This window comes from Cornus florida, unplaced genomic scaffold (genome assembly GCF_030987335.1).
Source record: "Cornus florida cultivar Cherokee Brave unplaced genomic scaffold, ASM3098733v1 CherokeeBrave_3.0.0_Hap2_Chr06, whole genome shotgun sequence".
In the NCBI taxonomy this organism is placed as follows: Eukaryota; Viridiplantae; Streptophyta; class Magnoliopsida; order Cornales; family Cornaceae; genus Cornus; species Cornus florida.
Genome location: NW_026775576.1, coordinates 39033709 through 39053977, shown reverse-complemented (window position 1 = coordinate 39053977; position 20269 = coordinate 39033709). Strand labels below are relative to the sequence as shown.

General features: G+C 35.8%; 1 protein-coding gene across 2 annotated transcripts; it reads right to left on the bottom strand.

Moving 5' to 3' along the window:
• Nucleotides 1-6667: 6667 nt before the first annotated feature.
• Nucleotides 6668-15653, bottom strand: LOC132311345 (uncharacterized). 2 transcript variants are annotated; one of them, XM_059809230.1, is made up of 13 exons: nt 15515-15653; nt 14586-14733; nt 14207-14409; nt 13813-14010; nt 13540-13611; nt 12713-12808; nt 11116-11195; nt 10904-10979; nt 10096-10306; nt 9480-9676; nt 8130-8238; nt 7918-8007; nt 6669-7797 (listed from the first exon to the last, which is right to left on the bottom strand). In XM_059809230.1, the coding sequence occupies exons 1-13, from the start codon at nt 15623-15625 to the stop codon at nt 7034-7036; spliced, it is 2355 nt and encodes a 784-aa protein (XP_059665213.1). In that variant the 5' UTR covers nt 15626-15653; the 3' UTR covers nt 6669-7033. The 2 variants fall into 2 exon arrangements, with proteins under 2 accessions (XP_059665214.1, XP_059665213.1); XM_059809231.1 differs by lacking the exon at nt 13813-14010 and having other exon boundaries at nt 6668-7797.
• Between the last annotated feature and the right edge of the window lie 4616 nt (nt 15654-20269).

The following is a 20269-nucleotide window of genomic DNA, read 5'->3' as shown; positions in this document are numbered from 1 at the left end:
GCGTGTGAAGGCCCTGATTGGATCTAATTTCTCGGACTAGAAAGATGAAATAATTTTTTAATTTGGGACTTGGGGATTTAGACTTTGTCATTAAGTCAGATGAACTACCTAAGCCTACAGACACTAGTGGTGCAGAGGTGAAAAAGGAATGGGATAAGTGCGACAGGTCTAATTGACTTAGTCTAATGTATATTAAGAATAATATTCTTAAATATATTAGGGGTGCCATTCTTGATTAACCATTGACTAAGGATTACCTTTAAGGCTCTAGAAGAACACTTTACTATTTCGACCAAGTCATTGGCTAGCACTCTTATGACCCAATTTGTAACCGCCAAATATGATGATCTTAATGGTGTGCGTTAGCATATCATGAAAATGACTGATATTACATGTCAACTGAAAAATCTGGATATAAAAGTTAGTGACTCTTTTCTAATTCACTTTATTATGGCTTCTCTTCATGTGCAATTCGATATTTTTAAAACTATTTATAACGCGCAGAAAGATAAGTGGAAATTAACAGAATTAATTAGTATGTGTACACAAAAGGAAGAGCAAACCCGACATAATAAGCCCGATATGGCACACATTGTGGATCAGAAAATAGTAAGAAAAATAATAAGAAAACTGGGAAAAAGGATACAAAGGCTAATGATGTTGGACCCAGTTAGGCACACAAAAGAAAGTTCAATGCTTCAGGTGTCACAAGTGAGGCCATGTCAAAAAAGGAATGCTTTGGTTACAAAAACTGGTTAGCAAAGAAAGGTAGCATCCATTGTCTAGTGTGTTTAGAATCTAATTTAGCCATTGTTCTACCAAATACTTGGTGGATTGATTCCGGTGCTACTATTCATATTTTTAATTCTTTACAGGGATTCATAAGGAGCTGGAAAATTAATCCCAACCAAAGGACACTCACCATGGATAATGGGTAAAAGCAAAAGTCAAAGCTGTGGGAGTTGTCCATCTTGTCTTTAATAATGGTTTTGTATTAAAGTTAGAAGATTTTTGTATGTTCCTTCAATGGCCCAGAAATTTGATCTCTGTACCTAAACTTGATATGTTGAACTATGAATTTCGTTTTAGTAATTGTAATATCAATATGTTTTATGATTCCAAATTTATTGGTTTTGATTCATTAGTTAATAGTCTTTTATCTTTTAAATCTTAACCCAAAATTTTCACAACCTCTTTTATCTTTTAATGTGAGTACCAAACGTGGTCTTACCAATGATTATTTTTCTATGTTATGACATAGGTGTCTAGGTGATCTCTCTAAAAAGAGATTAGAAAGGTTGGTCAAAGAGGGTGTTCTGAACACATTAGATTTTTTAGACTATAGCATATGCATTAACTGTGCTAAAGGAAAGTTAACCAAGTCTAGACATAAGGGTGCTACTAGAAGTAATGGCCTCTTAGAACTTATACACATAGATATATGTGGTCATTTCATTCCTGCTACACTAAACGGGAAGAAATACTTTATTACATTCATTGATAACTATTCTCGTTATGGTTATGTGTACTTGATTGGTAAGAAATCCGAGGCACTAGATGTTGTTAAAATTTATAAAACAGAAGTCGAGCGTCAGCTTGATAAGAAAATTAAAGTAGTACGATCTGATCGTGGTGGTGAATACTACCGAAGGCACAATCATACAGGTCGTAATCCAGGGCCATTTGCTAAGTATCTACGGGAGTGTGGTATAGTTGCGCAGTACACCATAGCAGGTACCCTTGAGCAAAACAGTGTAGTTGAACGGAGGAATAGCACTCTTATGGATATGTTGTGAATTATAATAAGTAATTCAGCTTTACCAGATTTTTTGTGGGGTGAAACTCTTAGGACTGCTGCATATATCCTAAATCGAGTGCCGTCTAAGGCGGTCTCAAAGACTCCTTTTGAGTTGTGGATAGTAAGAAAACCTAGTTTAAATCACTTGCGTATCTAGGGATGTGCAGTATAGACTAAATTATAAAACCCACATGAAAGGAAACTTGATCTTAGAACAGTCAATTGTTATTTTGTAGGATATCCAGAGAGGTCAAAAGGTTATAGGTTCTATTGTCCATCACATAGTACCAAACTTATTGAGATCCTAAATGCTAGGTTCATTGAGGATGGTTACACTAGTGGGAGTATAGAGCCTAGGCACATAGTATTTGAGGAAAATCGAAATATAAATTTAGTTCTTCGGAATGACGTAATTATCCCACTCGCTACCATGCAAGATAGTGATTTAAGTCATCAGGAGCCTGATGAGTAAGCACCACATAGAAGAAATCTCAAATGAACCATTAGTTCAACGAATGATGCCAAAAAAGTCAAAAGACAATATTACCTTAAAATAAAACAACATAGTTTGCAGCTGTATACACTTAAAGTTGCTTAGGTATAAAGTGAAATTTAGTGAGCCAATAAAATTATGACAACACACCTTGAAGTCAAATATTAACTGTCCATCGTACCATTAAACCCTAATGACTTCAAATCCCCCGAAACAAGTTTATCTAGAGAAAAAATGTGTAGTTTACTATTAGAAGAAAGAGAGAGTGTTTACGAAGAACGATAATGGAGAAGGAGAAAGAGTAACAAGTTTACTTGGCTAGACTTGCAGAGCAAGCCGAGAGATGCGATGGTAATGCTTTATGCTACAATTAATATTTAAACATATACAAACATATATATGATGGTATATGCATGTATCCTAATCAACCCTAAGCCACAACCCGACCCATCACCATCTTCAACCCAAACTGCACCGGCAACCAGGCACAGATCTACTATGGGCTCAATAGGGCATCCGCTAAAATTGAAATTTTTTGTTTTTGTATTATATACCTTGAATTTGTATATATATATTTTTTAATATATTATATAACCATAAAATTTTGAAATACACTATCAAACCCATCAACAACACAACCAAGCACTCCTACCAATAATCAAATTTGCCGGTCTCATCGACAAAACAAGAAACCATCTCTGTATTACAAAAATAAAATTAGTTACTATATATGTACATATATTGATGGTCTAAATTACCTTTTTTTTTTTTTTTTTTTCCTCTACAACATTAATAGATTACCATTTTTTTTAGGGCTTAGCACTGTTCGGATTTGGGGTCAAAGGGAATCCAAACCGGTCTCAATGGATTGATAAGTTGTGAAACCGAACCAATCCTTGGGAATACTCAAACCAAACCAAACCGATCCATAAAATAACGGATTGGACGTTTCCATAGATTGGAAGTCGACAATGTTGCCATGAACAGAGAAGGAAAAAGATTTATCGGAGAAGAAAGGAGATTTTTTGGAAAAAGAAAGAAAATCTGTTGTGAAGAAGATTTACTGAGAAGAAAGAAGATTTGTCGGAGAAGAAAGGGGACCTGTTGTGCTTTAGCTTTGGCTGATGAGAGCGTCTCTCCTATGTAATTGTGTGTACTATTATCCAAATTATGGAACTTCCGCTGCAATCGTCCCTATCTGGTAACTAATCTAAGAAGATAGTAGGAGCATCTGTTGAAGACAATGTGAGATTCCCTATTGTCTATAATGCAATACCTATCACTTTACTCAGAATATATATATATAATAGTGTGTATTTATTTATAATATAATATTTAACCATTTTACCTGATATATATCTGTAAAATATTTGAACGGATTGTCACATATCGGTTCGATTTTTTCAGCACCTAATCTGTTAACCGATCTACTACGGATTATTAATTTTTCAAATCATCACCGAACCATGAGAATAGAAAACCAAAACCGAACCGCACGGATAGGACTGGATTGACAGGACTGGATTGACAGATTGGCGAATTATTTGAACACCCCTAATTTTTTTCCCCTATTTTTCCTAGAAAAAAAACTTGGATTACAATCTCTGTTGAGGGCTTGGTCTTATATATAGACCTGTAGAGAGAAAGTTCTACGAATTCTGTCACAACAGAGGGAGAAATTGGGGAAAGGTATGAGAAGACGATGGCATCACCAAAATTGACATGCTAGCGGTAGAAAATTGGTTAAAATGATGGCTTCCAACACTCTGCCACCCCCTATCATCATAATCTTCTTCAATCATGCCACCAACCTAATTTCAATTTTATATATCTCTGTAGAGAGAAAGTTCAGCAAATTCTGTCATAGCAGAGGGAGAAACTGGGAGAAGGTATGAGAACACAATGGCAACACCAAAATTGACACGCTAGCGGCAGAAAATTGGTTAAAATGATGGCTTCCAACACTCTGCCACCCCCTATCATCATGATCTTCTTCAATCATGTCACCAAACCCTAATTTCAATTTTATATATCTCTGTAGAGAGAAAGTTCTGCAAATTCTGTCATAGCTGAGGGAGAAACTGGGAGAAGGTATGAGAACACGATGGCAACACCAAACTTGAAACGCTAGCGGCAGAAAATTGGTTAAAATGATGGCTTCCAACACTATGCCACCCCCGATCATCATGATAATCTTCAATCATGCCACCAAACCCTAATTTCAGTTTCATCATACGAGAAGAAATTGAAGGAGATAGAAAGAATGAAAGAAGGAAGAAGATAGATATATTGTAGCTTCTTCGTCATTTGGGTCTGAGCTAATCTGTACGACGAAGAGAGAGAACCCTTCTTCTTTATAACAGGCTTGTTCCTGGTTTTGATTGCAATCACAATCGAGAGAGAAGCATGGTGGTGGCGGAGGGTGGTATTGGAGTTATGATCGGATATAGGGTTTTCTGAAATTGGGTTAGGGTTCTAACGATTTGGGGGTATAAGGGGTGTGTATGTATTGTGTATATAAGATGTGTTACGATCACAAAAGGGCAATTTGGTATTTTCAAAATTTTAAGGGCATTATTGTACATAAAATTCAATTTGTATGTCACAACCACGGGCTTCAGTCATGATCATTTTCTGGATGGACGGTAGCCGAAAGGGGCAATTTGCAACAAAATTGCATAGTTTAGGGATTTTTTATTTTATTTTATTTTTTTTGCATATTTTGTAGTTCAGGAAGTTTATTGCATGTTTATCGGGGTTTATTGCATTTCTACCCTAATTTAGATTCAAATTCAATGAACAACATAATTCATTTATGTTTGGTGTGCAGAAATATAATAGAATAAAAGTGAGAATGGAATGAGAATGAGAATGGAATGGAATGGTCATTCTCATTCTATTATGTGGTTATAAATATAAAATGTGTAAAAATGGAATGATTATAATCATTCTAGTGTTTGGTTAGACCAATTTAAATTTTAGAATGGAATAAATTTCTAATTGAGTTCTTCTAAATATCCCTCTTAGTAATAAATAAATTAAATTAACAAAATAACATTTTTCTATAATTTTTTTAAAATAAATGGTGACAGTGGCGGTGGAGGTGAAAAGCGGTAGTGGTGTATGTGGTGGTGTTGGAAAGCGGAAGTGGTGTATGTGGTGGTGTTGGAAGGCTGCAGCGGTGGTGGTGGTGTAAGGCGGCAGTCGTGTTAGTAGAAAGCGGTGGTTGTAGTGTGGTGGTGGTGGTAATGGAAGGAGATAGTGGTGTAAGTGACGGTAGTGAAAACCAATTGAGGTGATGGTAGTAGAAGCCAATGGAAGTGACGGTGGCGGTGATAGAAGGCAATGGAGGTGGCGGTGGTGAAATGTGGTGGTGGTGGTGGAAGTCAGTGACGTTGCTGCGGCGGTGATGGAAGGTGGTGGCAGTGGCGGCGACGATGGTGGTGGAAGGTGGTGACGGTGGTGGTGGTGGTGGAAAAGTGGAAGGTGGTGGCGGTGGTGGTGGTAATGGTGGTGAAGGCGATGGTGGTGGTGGAAGGCGATGGTGGTGGTGAAAGGTGGTGGCGGTGGTGGAAGGTAGTAGGGGTGAAGGTGGTAGTGGAAGGTGGCGGCTGTGGTGAAAGGCAATAGCAGTGGCGATGGTGGAAGGTGGTGGCGGTGGTAAAAGGTGATGACGGTGGTGGCGATGGCGGTGGTAGCGAAAAGCAGTGAGCGGTAGTGAAAGAATATAGTGGTGGAGGTGGTAGACAGCGGTGGTAGTGGTGAAAGTCGATGGTGGTGGTGGTGAAAAGCAGAAGTGGTTGTGGTAGAAGGTAGTGGTGGTTTTTGAATTTGAAACATGAAGGTTCTTTGGGGTGTTGATTTAAAAAAAAAAAAAAAAATCAATTACTTAAGAATTTCCATAAATTTAGTTGTGGAATGGATTTTCATTCCAAGGAAATTACCATTTCCACTTTAAATGCACAACAAACATAGAAATTATTAGAATAGGCATTCCATTCCTACACACTAAACATAACATTAGAAGAGAGTACATGAAAAATATAACCATTGGTGTTTTTGATACATGCATTGTGTGTCTAACACTAGCATAAGAGTTATAGTGACTTGTCCTTCCTCTGTCAAGCACTTTGTGATTTCATCAAAAGTTTTAGCCTAATGTCCCTTACCATTTGAAATTTTAATTTCCTATATGAAGATGGTGGTTATGTACACAAAATATACACACACGTATAATATAACAAGGTAAATTCTACCTACCTCCCCCTAAAGTTTATCAATATTCCACATAGACCCCCTCTAAGTTTAATAATCCCACGTACCTCCCTTAACCAGAAAGTCAATTCTGTCCTTCTAATACCTGAAATGACAGCAAACATTTTATGGGCAAAACAATGAAATAACACACTAGAAGGGAAGTACGTGGGATTATGAAATGTAGAGGGAGTCTGTGAAATATTGACAAACCTCGTGGACTATAATTTCATATAGGAAACCTATTTGGAACAATTGAACACAAGGCTGGTGGTAGTTAATTAGCAACCAGTAGAATAAGATAAACAAAATTATATCGAGAGACAAGCTTTAAAACCAACCTTTAAGCTGATAAGCTGTACAACTTGGCCAATGTACATAAGCAATTGAATAGGCATTATAAAGCGAAATTGCCACTTGACACCTTACAGAAGCAGAGCAACAGAAAATTCTTATCAGACTATCGCTTCAACCATTGTTGAAGTTTTTTAAACTGTGATGTTGAAGTATGGTGTATAAGATTCATCTATGAAGTTGTAAAATGGAGTCAAAAGGAAATTCCTATTGGTCCCTTTTGCCACAAAACTGATAGGATGATACGAACTTGTTCCGTTATTCAGCACAAAGCTGACTGCCTCCTTAAATCCAGCATCTGGTGGTGCCCCAGCAGATTGGCATTGGAGCTTGATGGTTCTAACAGCGCTATATTTCCCCCCAGTAACCCCATAATACACAAAGCAACCCTTCTGGCTACCAGACTCTAATGAAACTGTTCCGGGCTTCCCATTCAATCCGGCAACCAAGTGGAAAACAGAATTATTATTGTCTGGAGCTGCAACTATAAGGTTTCTATTAGTTCCTTGGTGCGCCACAACCATGCCTGGAAAATTAATTGGTTCTAGCATGACCAATTTCCCAATAGCATCTTTTGGTGCAAAACATTTCAGGGAACCAGTAGCTGAGTCCTTTAAGACGAGTCTAAAAGTGGTCCGTAAAGATTTGTCAGTGCCGGGCGAAGGAAAGGACTCCATGCTTATATGTTGGACTAAGTTTGTTAATAAAAGCGCTGACTTCCCAGAACCATGGGAAAGGGAAATTAAATTAGAATGATATGCTGCCGGAATTGGAGTAATCCAGTCCGAGAGGAACTTAGATTTTCCTGTTTTAATTTTCCAGTCTTTTCTTGTCATACCAGCTAGAAGGTAGGGGCCATAAAGAATTGCCTGAATGCTGGCAAATTTAGACCTTTCATCTGAAGCATCAGGTAACCTTTTGTTAGTTTCATCCTAACACAAATTAGCTTACTTAGCTTTCGATATACATTGAACATCATAATGTATAAACTTGTTAAGGGAGCATCCCAAGAAAATACCTTTAATGGCCTCGGTTCTAAGTCTGAGGGGCAGTTCAAGAGTGATTTTGTCACCAGAATTCCATTGTCTAGTGACTGATAGAAATTTACCTGCATCATCAGGATGGAGAGAATTATGAACTTGTACATTCAGCTTCAAAAAACAAAAGGTATAATGGAACCCAAGAAAAATACAGTAACGGATTAGAAGAGAGGAAGACGGAAGTTCGAACCTGGAGTTGGTTGAGGCAAACCCTGGCCATTTAAAGTTGCCTTAACACCATTTGCCGGTGCCCAATTTGGAATTCGCAAATTTATAGTAGATGATTGGCTTGCCCCTTTCTGCATCCATAAATTAATCACAGGAAAAGAAATTTAATAGGTCTATACATAATGCTCAGTTTGGTTGCAGGAAACATGGAGAAGAAACTTGAACTTTATGATCACTTGGGTTAGAAAGAATTTAAGGTTCCAATATCTGCCAACCAAAATATATTTTATTTACCTACCAAAATATTTCAATATCTACTTTATATCTCTCCTCATTGGCATCCAAGTAGATTGCTAAGAAATGTTTAAATATTAATTTTTTCTTCCTTTTTCCGGCTTCTTTTGGCTTAGGATAACCGCATCAAGAATTTGAGTTAAAACTAAATTATGCTAATTAGTACACATATTATTTATATTTTTTAAGGTAAACTACCTCAAACATGGAATTCCCATTTCTTTCTCCAAAAATAATCCAAATCTTTTCGATGTTGTTCTTGTAACCTGCATACCTTTACTTAATCAAAGAAATTATAGCCACTATACAAATTTTTTTTTCCCGAAAACCGGGGTGTCCGGGCTTTGCCCCAACTAATCCAAGGGACTCGTGCAAGGCGACCTCCCCACACAAATTGGGTAAAACTCGGACTATGTCAGCGGTCGTGGCTCCAAGAAATTGCTCGCACCTAAGGGGAATCGAACTTGAGACCTGAAGCTTAATGAGGCTCCAGGGCCCAAGCCTTTTCCACTAGGCCAACCCCTTGGGGTTACCCCTATATAATATTACACAGGCAGTTTTCATCTATTTTTGGTAAATATAAAATGAGCACATGCATGAGAGGGAGAGAGGGGGAGAGAGAAATCTCACTAACAAAAAGAGACACCATCTGCTCATATCTTTAAAGGTGGATTAGTTAGAAAAGATTGTCTTTAGGATTTTTTTTCAATCTAAGATGATCGAAAGATAGGGAAAATGTAACCTACAAAGAGTTAGTGAAATGAGATATAGCATTCCTTTACTTTGGAAAATTATAAAACCAAGTAAAACTTATGTGCTATAAACACAAAGATCTCCCAAGATTCCTAGAGGTATTTTTTCCTATTTTCAGATGGAATGCTAGTTAGACTGATACTTCCACAACAATTTATTAGAAGATGGATGGTGTATAAGGAATAAAGGAGGCAGTTCCTTGTTCTGATGTTGAGCAATTTTTGAGTTTCTTGCTTCAGTTTACAATAAAATAACTAAGAACGCTGTTCTGAAAGTAATCTACTGTAATTAAGAACAATATAATTCTCTAGTTGCTAACATTTACCTCCTTCAAGGAGATTGTTATTGTCACTTGAAGACGAGAATCCCAAGAAACAACAGGTTTTACAGCCTGATTTATCAAAATCTTCCCAGATTTCCAATCAACTGTGCTTGATATGTACTGGATGATGTAAAGCCCCGGAGCTTTCCCCTCTTCTTCAAAGTATATCGAATCTCCTAACTTCGAGAATGACTCGAGTCCTTGACAAAAATAAAAAATAAATAAGTAAATAAAGGTTAAGGAAAAGGTAGAACAGTATTATGCTATATGAAATAATTTAATCAAACAGAAAAAGGGAAGAAAAATAGAATGGATAAAGGTTGAGCAGTATGAAACGAAATCATTTAATCAGAATCAGAAGGAAATTACAAAACTACTTATAGAAAAAAACACATGTCGAACCACATATTAACTAAATCCTGACAGTCAAAACCACGAATGAACAACCAATTCTCCCAGACATAAGGGAATAAGAATGCAAATCAGAAGATCTGAAGAATCTATGGGGCAGTTAAAAAGATTGTTTGGGGATTTTTAAGTCGATCGATTACTGAAAAGAAAAAAAAAATTTAGTTTCGAACAAAAAATGGTTTATATTTATGAGGTTTGAAGCCCAGACCTGTCCCCTGGCAGCAGACAAAAGACTCGTACTTTGTTCCCCATCCATGCAAGCTTTTGCCCTTAGAACATCCATGGCATAGTGGCAGCGTATAGATCATTGCTCCTGGATCCTTTCCCCTTTGGATGCCCAGCACACCATTGGTCAGAGCTCGCTCGTAATAATCTGCATATTTGATATCTTTGGTCCATCTAAACAGGTTGCGTGCGATCTACAAAATCATAAGCTATTTGATGCTGGTAAAAAACAGCACTTTTATACTAAAACAATAGAAATTTTAAATTGAAAAGTGATTTCCTGTTTTGACTGAAAACTTTTTTATTCAGAGCTTTTTGATAAAACAGAAATTTTAAATTGAAAAGTGATGTCCTGTTAAATGAAAAACACAGGTGCTGTTTGATAAGACTGAAAATTTTAAGAGCTGAATTTTTAGTCCTGAAGTTTTTAAGTGGTAATTCAAAACTAAATACTTTTTGATATTTTTTTGAATTTCTCTATCACGTAAAATTTTAACCCATTTTAAGCGGCGCTTACCGTTTTCAATGATTTTCAAATTGCGTAATCAAACGTACTTAATTGGATAAACGTTGAATCCGTTCAAAATTAAGCGCTGAATTGAGATATCAAACAACACCACTCTCACTCTCACTCTCACTCTCACTCTGTCCTAAAAAATCCCCAGTATCCCTGCTAATTCAACCCCATACATTTCTGAAGGCTTAGTTGAGTCATGTGTCAGAAAAGAAAAAGAAATAAAACAATAACAAAGAGAAAGACATATATGTTATAATAATAATAACCAGCATACCTTTAGCATGTTATAAGTTGCACATGATTCTTCAGTTTCCGTGCTCAGAGAAGTTGCCAGTCGCTTTGGGTCAGTCCTGCTCATGGGTTGAGAAAATGAGAACAAACCAGAATCGCACAGGAAATTCAGCAATCAAGACAATAAATAAGTATAAAGCTTTTCACTGATAGTTGTTATTATTAAACACTATTTAAATTTCCAACTGTTGGTACCAGAACTCGCCACGTGATGTCCCTCCAGTTGCATAGGTGTGAGAAGAGTTGAGAATATCCATGAAAAATGTTGTCATGTCCTGCCATAAAAAATCAAAAAACAATGATCCAAATATACAACGAGAATAGCCATTCTTCAGCAAGAAAACTGTAGTGCTACTTAAAAGGTGCAGAATTAAAATTAATTTCCATGGTTTCTCCCTCTTGAATGCATCTCAATTAGAGAAATATTTAGGACTACAGTCTTCTACTCCACAATTTATGCTGTCAAAACAGAAATTTTTGTATCTTTTGAAGGGCCCAAGTGAGGTAATTTTTTAAAGCAACTTAAATATATGGTGCAACAGGTTTAAATCTGAAGCCTTGGGTTATTGGTTTTATGATAATTAGATAAAAGGGTAAATCCAATGCACGAGACTCTCGCAAATGTGTGGTTTGGGGAGGATCAAATGTATGCAGTCTTACCTCCTTATATGGAGAAGCTGTGTACTTGGTTTGAGCTCGTGACCTCCATGTCACAATGGTGCAACCTTACCATTGAACCAAGGCTCACTGCCCAATTGGGTATATACAACTAAAGACAAATCAAATAAAATTTTTGTATCTTTTGAAGGGCCCAAGTGAGGTAATTTTTTAAAGCAACTTAAATATATGGTGCAACAGGTTTAAATCTGAAGCCTTGGGTTATTGGTTTTATGATAATTAGATAAAAGGGTAAATCCAATGCACGAGACTCTCGCAAATGTGTGGTTTGGGGAGGATCAAATGTATGCAGTCTTACCTCCTTATATGGAGAAGCTGTGTACTTGGTTTGAGCTCGTGACCTCCATGTCACAATGGTGCAACCTTACCATTGAACCAAGGCTCACTGCCCAATTGGGTATATACAACTAAAGACAAATCAAATAAGATAATTGTTCATATTGAATTCTTAATAAAATGAAATATTTATATATCTTTTAAGCACTACATATATGTTATGCTAAAATAATATAATATAAAATTTATTGGATCAGATCACTATAAAGCCAAGGCTAATCCGTTGGTTAACAAATGGACTAATTTTGGTTCATCACCATAAATTTGAATTAAAGGAGACAGGATTCATAACAAAATTCCATCTATTACATATAAAAAAACAAAAAAAAAAAAAAAAAAAAAAATCTGTCTATTGAAAAGCCGAATAAGGACTGAATTCCTAGAAAACCAATGTGGCTCTCCCTCTTGACTTCTTTAGAGGTCATTTTACCTCCATGATTGTTAGAACTATTACTTCATTGAGGGATGAGTAGATGTCCTCCAGTTTTTTTTATCTTAGTAGTTTTAGGTACTTGTAAAAGGAGTTCTCATCATTCTTCGATGTACTTCTATGAACTCCAAAAAAATAAATAAATAAATAAAAGTCGCTGCCTATGTAGTTGCTTGCCCTCAACAGATAAGACAAAGTAGTAAACCAGAAGTTCCAATTATCAATATCAGGAAAAAATAAATAAATAAACTTAATAACACTCCACACAAAAAACTGAAATGAAGAAAAATGCTTCGTTGAGTTAGTATGCTCCGAGGACTGTTATTGAAATGAATTATAGCCATTTACCCTGTAAAGTGGATCACCAGTAACTTCATACCGCCTTTGAGCTCCAATAACATGTGCAAGATGTGTGTTAGCATGAAAACCACCTATATCATCAGCCTACAAATAAAAGACAGAAATTTAGCAATGTTATTTGAGAAATAAGAATAATATGGATTATGTGGTTGATTTAAATCGCAACAAAAAAAAAAAAAAAAAAAGTAGGTAAAAAATCATGAATATATATGCTAAGCTTTGCTATTTATAGATAATGAATGACATTGAAAGCTCAGATTCCAGTTGACATAGAAAGCACTGATTACAATTGGTATCAGAACTTCCTGCATCAAGGATAGAAGTAAAAGATCAAGGAATTGGTTAGACTTTTTAAGTAAATTATGAACCAATTCATGTTGAAGAATGGATTCCCATGGTGAATCATTACATTAAATAACAGCAACTCTTTTTCACATACATATATATATATATATATTTTCCTGATTAACTCTATTTCATTATTTTCACTTCTAATCAAAACCAAAAACCTAGAGGCCTAACAAGGAATACATGGATCAGCTTTCTTAGAAAACATAAAGCATTGTTCTTCAATATGAAAACTACACATACACAGCTATCCCATGGATTCTTTGCAATGAAAGGACAATTCAATTATCTATTTTATCAATCTTTTAGGTAGACATCAAGCAATGTCTTCAATATGAAAACTACACTCTTTGGTATGAAATGGAGGAAAAAAAAAAACACAAAACCAACAGGAAACTTATTACTATATAATTACGAAAAAAAAAAAAAACTTACTAGTATATAGAAAAGAAAATGAGAAAACCTACCTTTACTGCCAGGATTCCTAGGAAACAGGGTTTGTCAAAAAGATGAGCCAACAATAAATGCTTTTGATCATGCTGCACAAGGTAAAAAATAAACGGCTATTATTAGAACAGAAGTTCAAAAAATATTTGTGAAAATTGTAAATATAATAATAGACTATGGTACTAATAGCTACAAACAATTTACAATACCACCCTGCAATTTATGGAACTGAGGTTAATTACTTTACGAATGTAATAGTGTTGTAATGCTGTATGTGGATGAGGGTTACGCACCGTTATGCTGTATAACTCATAAAGGACATCACTCATGGCACCAACTTCTATATTTAGTGTTTGATAGTGTCTTTCTATACTATAATTTGATATCACATTTTGCACACGCTTAAAAAAGTATTCCACCATGCGAATCATCATTTTCAGAGCTTGATCATTACCCGCTAATGTGTATTGGTCCAACAGACCTGCCAATATCTGTGAAGAGCGTGCAGAGTAAGATAAGAATAGTTGTGTAACAGAAATTGATTAACAATTTTTTTCCCCGGAGGTTAAAAATAGCAGAAATGGATTAACTATTATAATACAATGTTAAAACATATTTAAATTGAACAGCCAGTGTTGCAAATTTTTTATTTATTTTATTTTATTTTTTTGTGGTGTAATTTTATACCTTGTGAATAGTGTAGTATGGTGACCACACAGGCTGTACATGTTCCAATAGGTCAAAAAGCTCATCTGGGAAAGCAGAAAGATACCCTGTACCGATTTTATTCTGACAAGCCGCGAGAGCAGAAACTACCGCATTCATTTTCTCTTTGACAGCATTATTATGAGTGCTCGCCCACATTAAAGCTGTTGCACTCAGGTAATGTCCTACAATATTTCAAAAGCATTTTAATTAATTGTAAAAATTAAGTACAGATGTTATGATTACACTACCCAAAATGTATATTGGCTCAAAATCATACAATTAATCACTCAAAAATGTGTCATAATTATATTAAACAAGAAACAAACAGAGCACACGAAATGAATGATATGAAAGGTACCTACAAAATGACCCCGGAGCTCGGTGTTAGGATCTTCCCAACCTCCATGTGGCTCGCCAGGAGTGGGCAAACCGGCTGTCTTCCTAAAGCTCCAAACCAATCTATCAACATCTAACACCAACATGTATTCCAAGTTTGTCTGCTGAGCCTGCCAATGATATGATGAAGGGTCATTAATTCTCACATCATGAAGAGACACCTCCTTGAGGGTCACAGGCAGTTTAAACCCAACTGAATCAAGTAGTTTCTTGGACAATATCGCCCAATTCTCCTCATCCACCGGAGTATTCGTCGCGTTCATACGGTATTGCAATAACAACTGTGCCCTCATTGTTGCATTTTTTAAATGTGTTTTCGGTAGTAAGTGAGTACACATCTTACCCGAAGCACATACACACAAAAGAGATAACACAACACCTACAACCGAAAGCATCATCAAAGGCTTCATTGTTATCACAACACCAGCATTGAATGCCTAAATTTCCATGTGAATTAAGCTAAAAGAATGTATGTATGTATATATATACGTATATATGTGTGTGTGTTTCGTGTGTGTTGATTGGTGACTCCAATTTATATTTAGACTTCGCCCAAAAAAATTAAAATTATTTATAGAGATGAAATGATGAATCAATCAATGAATGCGCCAATTTGGGTTAAAATCAAACACTCTCGACCGTGAAAGATAAGATTTTTTTTTTTTTTTTTTTGCCAATTTGGGATCAAATCAACAAGATATTCTATTGTTGGTGAGAGAATAATAATAGTGAATTGACAGTGGAAAGGACAAAAGTTAAGTAGAAAAAAATGGAGGAAAAGAGTTTGAATTTGTCAAGAACAACCACATGTATGGTATATATATAATATATCAATCAACTGAAAATAAACGGACAACTGATGATAAACAAAAAGCAGTATCGTGTATTTACCACCGCCACCACCACCGCCAGCCGCCGGGCAAACCATATTGACGTCCAACATCTTCTTCCCCCACCATCCCGGGGGAGGGGGTAGACCCAACTTATTGATTGTTCAATCATGTTTAAGTGGAGAAAATAAATAAATAAATATCATGTTTAAGTGGTTTCTATAAGAAAATTAATTCAAATGTTTTTCGAACAAAGTAGATTCTTACTAATAATATTTTTGGGTGAAATACATTGACCTCTCCTTTTGGCTTGTCCAAATACTATCTTTTTCTCATAAAATGTATTATTTTTGGGGAACGGTAACTTTCACAAATTGACCTAACATGGTTTCCCAAAAACAACACTTTTTTTTTGGACCGAAAAGATAGTATATTTCAACCAAAAATATTGTCCAAAGTCACTAACTTTTCCTAAAGTTTTGTCCAAATATCTCTGTATTGACATTAGTGTCAAAATAGCCCTTGAGCTCCCTTGAGATTTCTCAAAATAAACCAAGACTCCTTGAGATTTGTCCAAATTTCTCTAACCACCACCTGTTAATGTTAATCAGTTGAATATTTTCTAAATGCTCAAACTACCCTTAAGTGAGAGAAAATGGCTCAAATGACTTTGTTAAAATACCAAATGAACATTCAACCAAATTTAATAGGACAAAACTACAATTTCTTATATCTACTCTTTTAGATTGTTTTTGCAGAGTTGAAATAATTTTTTGGCAATGTTTGTTGATGAATCTGTTTGGCAGTGTCCTTTCCAAGTGAATAGAAAGGGTTACAGGCATGTCAGGAACTAATGTCGTTCCAAAGAAGAGTTCCAAACAATATTCCAATGAAAAATTGTCGGGATTAAGCGATTAAAAGGAAGCTTGGAATGACCACTTCCAATGGTTCTTTTTGCCTTGAAAAAAGACTTCAGGATTGTTCTAGTGCTAGTGGAAAGAAAGATAAAATTGAAAGTGCATGACTTGAAATTAAAAGTGCTATGAACTACTTGCTGGAAAGTAGGAAAAAAAAGTGTTGGACTTGTATTAGACATAATTGAAATACATTACTAGAATGGAAAAATACATTAAATAAAATTGATAAGCAAAAATAATGTATTGTTGTGTATGTTGAACATGATTTGCATTTTAGGCCAAAGTGCTCTATTTATAGAGCTTTTCATGCAGCAGTGGGAAATGTGGCAGTTCCAACAGCTTCCACTTGGCTTGTCCTTGGGCTACCATGTGTCCCATGTTCTTGGTAGTTACCCATGTTTTGTATCTGGTGGTTCCGAGGGTCGCACCCCAAAATCCACAGTTTGTGATACCAAAAGATAATGGTGTAGAGCTACGATGAATGTAGCCAAGTTTTACATTTACAAATTACCACTACTACCTTTCACTAAAAATATAGTTAGGGCAAGTAGGGATCGTCCCAAGGGATTGGTGGGTCGTACTAGGTTAAGGAATCAAGATTAGGGTTAGTAGGTCGAGTGATTAAAAGATTGGTTGGTGGTTGAATTACACTAAGATGCAATTTAAACTAAAGTAGGCAATTAAATGTAATGGAGAGAAAATAAGAGAGAGATCTTGAGATTTAGAGATCACCACTAAGCATAGTTTTTCTACACCCTTAATGAATGATTAATGAGGGGGAAAACATTATTGCAACAAAGTGTGTGTATGTTTGTTTCAACAAGCATGGATGACAAATTAAACATATATTGTCTAAGCAATATGGTGGATAGCACAACATATTAAATTAAGCCATTAATCCTTTCTTTAAGCTCACAACCATTCACATCACAAGGTTAGAGATATGTGCTACTTGCTTTCATAAGCATGGAACATCAAACAACAAGCATGGATTGTCCTCCCATTTAACATCTAAACTACAATTACACTACAATTAAGCTAATGACATGAAATTAAACTAAGGGAGAGGTATAATCCATCAAGAAATGAGTATAAACCATCAAATAAATCACAAAAATATTCCATTAAGCACTATGTCTTGACAATCTCTAGATCTATAGCATTAATACACACAGACATGTATCAATAACATAAGAAATAGAGACAAACACATGAACATTTATTCTAGCATACATAGACATATGGATAGAATAAAATGATCAATTGGAAGCATTAAACCACATAAATCATTGAATAACCAAGATCTACATATATAATAGTGTCAAAATATGTATCACAATACAAATCCTCTAAAAAATACATAAATCAAGGTGTAGAAAGCATGTTTAGGGCTAACTCTAGCCCCAAGAGGATGTCTAGCCACCATGGATGGTGTCCTCCAACCCTCAAGGGCTAACTCCATGATAGAGATTGCTCCTCTTCTTGGTTGATGGAAGAATTCCAAGCTTGTGTCTCTAGCCTCCTCCTTTCTTTTCTTCTTCACTAAGAATATCAATATTGTGCCTCTCAAGTGTCTAAAAAGTCTCTCTCAAAAAGTGGCTCATATTCCTTATATAGGTAGGTCAAATATCACCCCAAATGAGCTGGGCTCGTACAACAATATTCCTTCCAATGAGATAACTTTTAATGAGCTGGAATTTGGATTTTCTCGGGATTTGGGAAGTTCGATCGATCGAACTTGTGGTGAGATCGATCGAACATAGCTGAGATCTATCGAATTGAAGCTAGATCGATCCTCTATGGCGGCCCCTTTTTGGATAAAAACAAATCTGAGATATTTTGAAGATATTTTTGGGAAAAAGACAAATGTGGTAGGTAAGGTGGTACAAGTGGATAAGATGGAATCTTTTCGATCGATCGGAAGAAAGTTAGATCGATCGAACTTTGTGGGATCTTTGGATAAGGACAAAAGAGTTTGGATCCATCTTGGAATGCTGAGATCGATGAACGTTCGATCGATCAAATATATTCTGAGATCGATCGAACTTGCTAAATTTCCACCACTTGCTTCCTTTTGCTCCCACTTTGCTCATTTCTTTGATTCATCTCAAGATTGCTTTAATTATGCTCTTATTTAGCTGAGTTAGCTTATTTTGGGAATAAGTACCTGAAAATGAAAATAATACGAAATCAATCTAAAGTGGGAAAATAAGATAGATAAAGGTCCTAGAACACCTAAGCTTAACGGGTTTAAATGCGCACTTTTCAGCACTTATCACACCCCCAAACTTAAATATTGCTAGTCCCTAGCAATGAACTAGAAAGTAAGGGAATAAAATGAACAATTATACAACTATGAACTAGAAAGCAATGAATGGATAACGCCACTTTCGTAGGGAACACGATTATATTTAGCATATGCAACAAACCTTTTAAACCCCTAGGTTACCCCTAGTGAACGTGTGAAGTCTCGTGAGGGTTTCCATAAATGATACCCACAAACATTAAGCTCATTCTTTCAAAACAGGCACCAATATTACAAACAAGCATTAGGAGAAAACTACCTCAAGTATGCAATTTTTTAAACATTTCCAAGCAATCTCCAAAAATCTCAACATCAAGCAAACAAGTATGGTCCTCCACACATCAAGAAAATGATCATGAAAATCAAAACAACTCTAGAATCCTTTTTGAGTGGACCGGCATCAAGTATGTTGCTATCTTTGCCAACTAAAGAATTAATCACATCCTTACCCTCAAACTAGCACACAAATCTAGTACCGATCATCAAGACAAAGAGTGGACCTTTTATTAAAGTTTTATTATTCTAGGTGCGCTTATTCTTTTCACTTGTTTTTTTTTTTTTTTTTTTTAGAATCAAAGACGGAAGCATGATGCAATGTGTTGATCTATTAAGCTTTCTAGCGATTCATGAGGTTGAGCGTTAGGTCAGTGACTCCCAAACCAGACGGCTTTAGGGCATTAGGCGTTCAAACATCCCTAAAGACTTACAAGCTCAAATCAACTAGGATACAAATCAAAACAACCTCCATCTAATCATTTCCCACTTCTCACCTTTTGGGAGAGGTCTTCACTTTTTTATTGTTTTTGCAACTTTTTTTCTTTTTCATTTTTTTTTCTCAAGTTATTAACCTAGAGTTCGGGCCCTCCACCTTTCGGCACGAGAAGTTCAGTGCTTGATGAGGCTAGAATCCTGGCTACTTAGTGAAAAGGGGTTGTTATCCACCTTTATCAAGAATGAAAACTTTCAATGCACTACTAGCTCAATTGGAATATAACCAATTCAATAATCAACAAAGCATGTACCCTACAAATGAATGCTAGTGTGTGCCTGTGCTAGTGTAGAGTACTAGAGTGAATCTCAAAACAATCATAAAATCAGGATGATGTGGACCACAAGTGCAAGCATGATATCAATCTTTCAGAAAATTTACTCCTAAATGGCATCCACAAGGCATACAAGGAGTATTGGACTCTCAAGTCAAGCAATTTTTAAATTTTAAGAAATATAGTCCTCAAAAGATCAAAATCATAGCTAGTTATGGACCAATCATAGAAAATCCCTCAAATACACAAGTCATGCTAAAAATTTTGAATTTAAAGCAAATACTACAAATCACATTATTACCCCCAAACTTAAATGGCACAGTGTCCTCAATGTGCAAAGAGAACAAAAGGAAAGAGTATACCAGTGCAACTATAGCAAAGAATAGCCGAAACAGAAGTATCCAAAGTAGGTGGCATAGCCCCCCTAAACTTGGGATTAACTGTGGTCCTAAAAATTTTGCACTTGGATAAAACTCATTAGATAACAAAAGGGATAATAACAGTGCACAGTGGACATGCAAGTGTAAATAGGATAGCAACTGAAAATAGAG

Bases quoted from the DNA above. Each gene is read 5' to 3' on its own strand.
- LOC132311345 (XM_059809230.1), bottom strand. From the start codon at position 15,625: ATGATTGAACAATCAATAAGTTGGGTCTACCCCCTCCCCCGGGATGGT. The intron at 14,734-15,514 runs GTAAATACACGA...TATCATTGGCAG, and splicing joins TGGCGGTGGTGGTGGCGGTG to GCTCAGCAGACAAACTTGGA. The intron at 7,798-7,917 runs GTATTTTCTTGG...CTGATGCTTCAG, and splicing joins TAGAACCGAGGCCATTAAAG to ATGAAAGGTCTAAATTTGCC.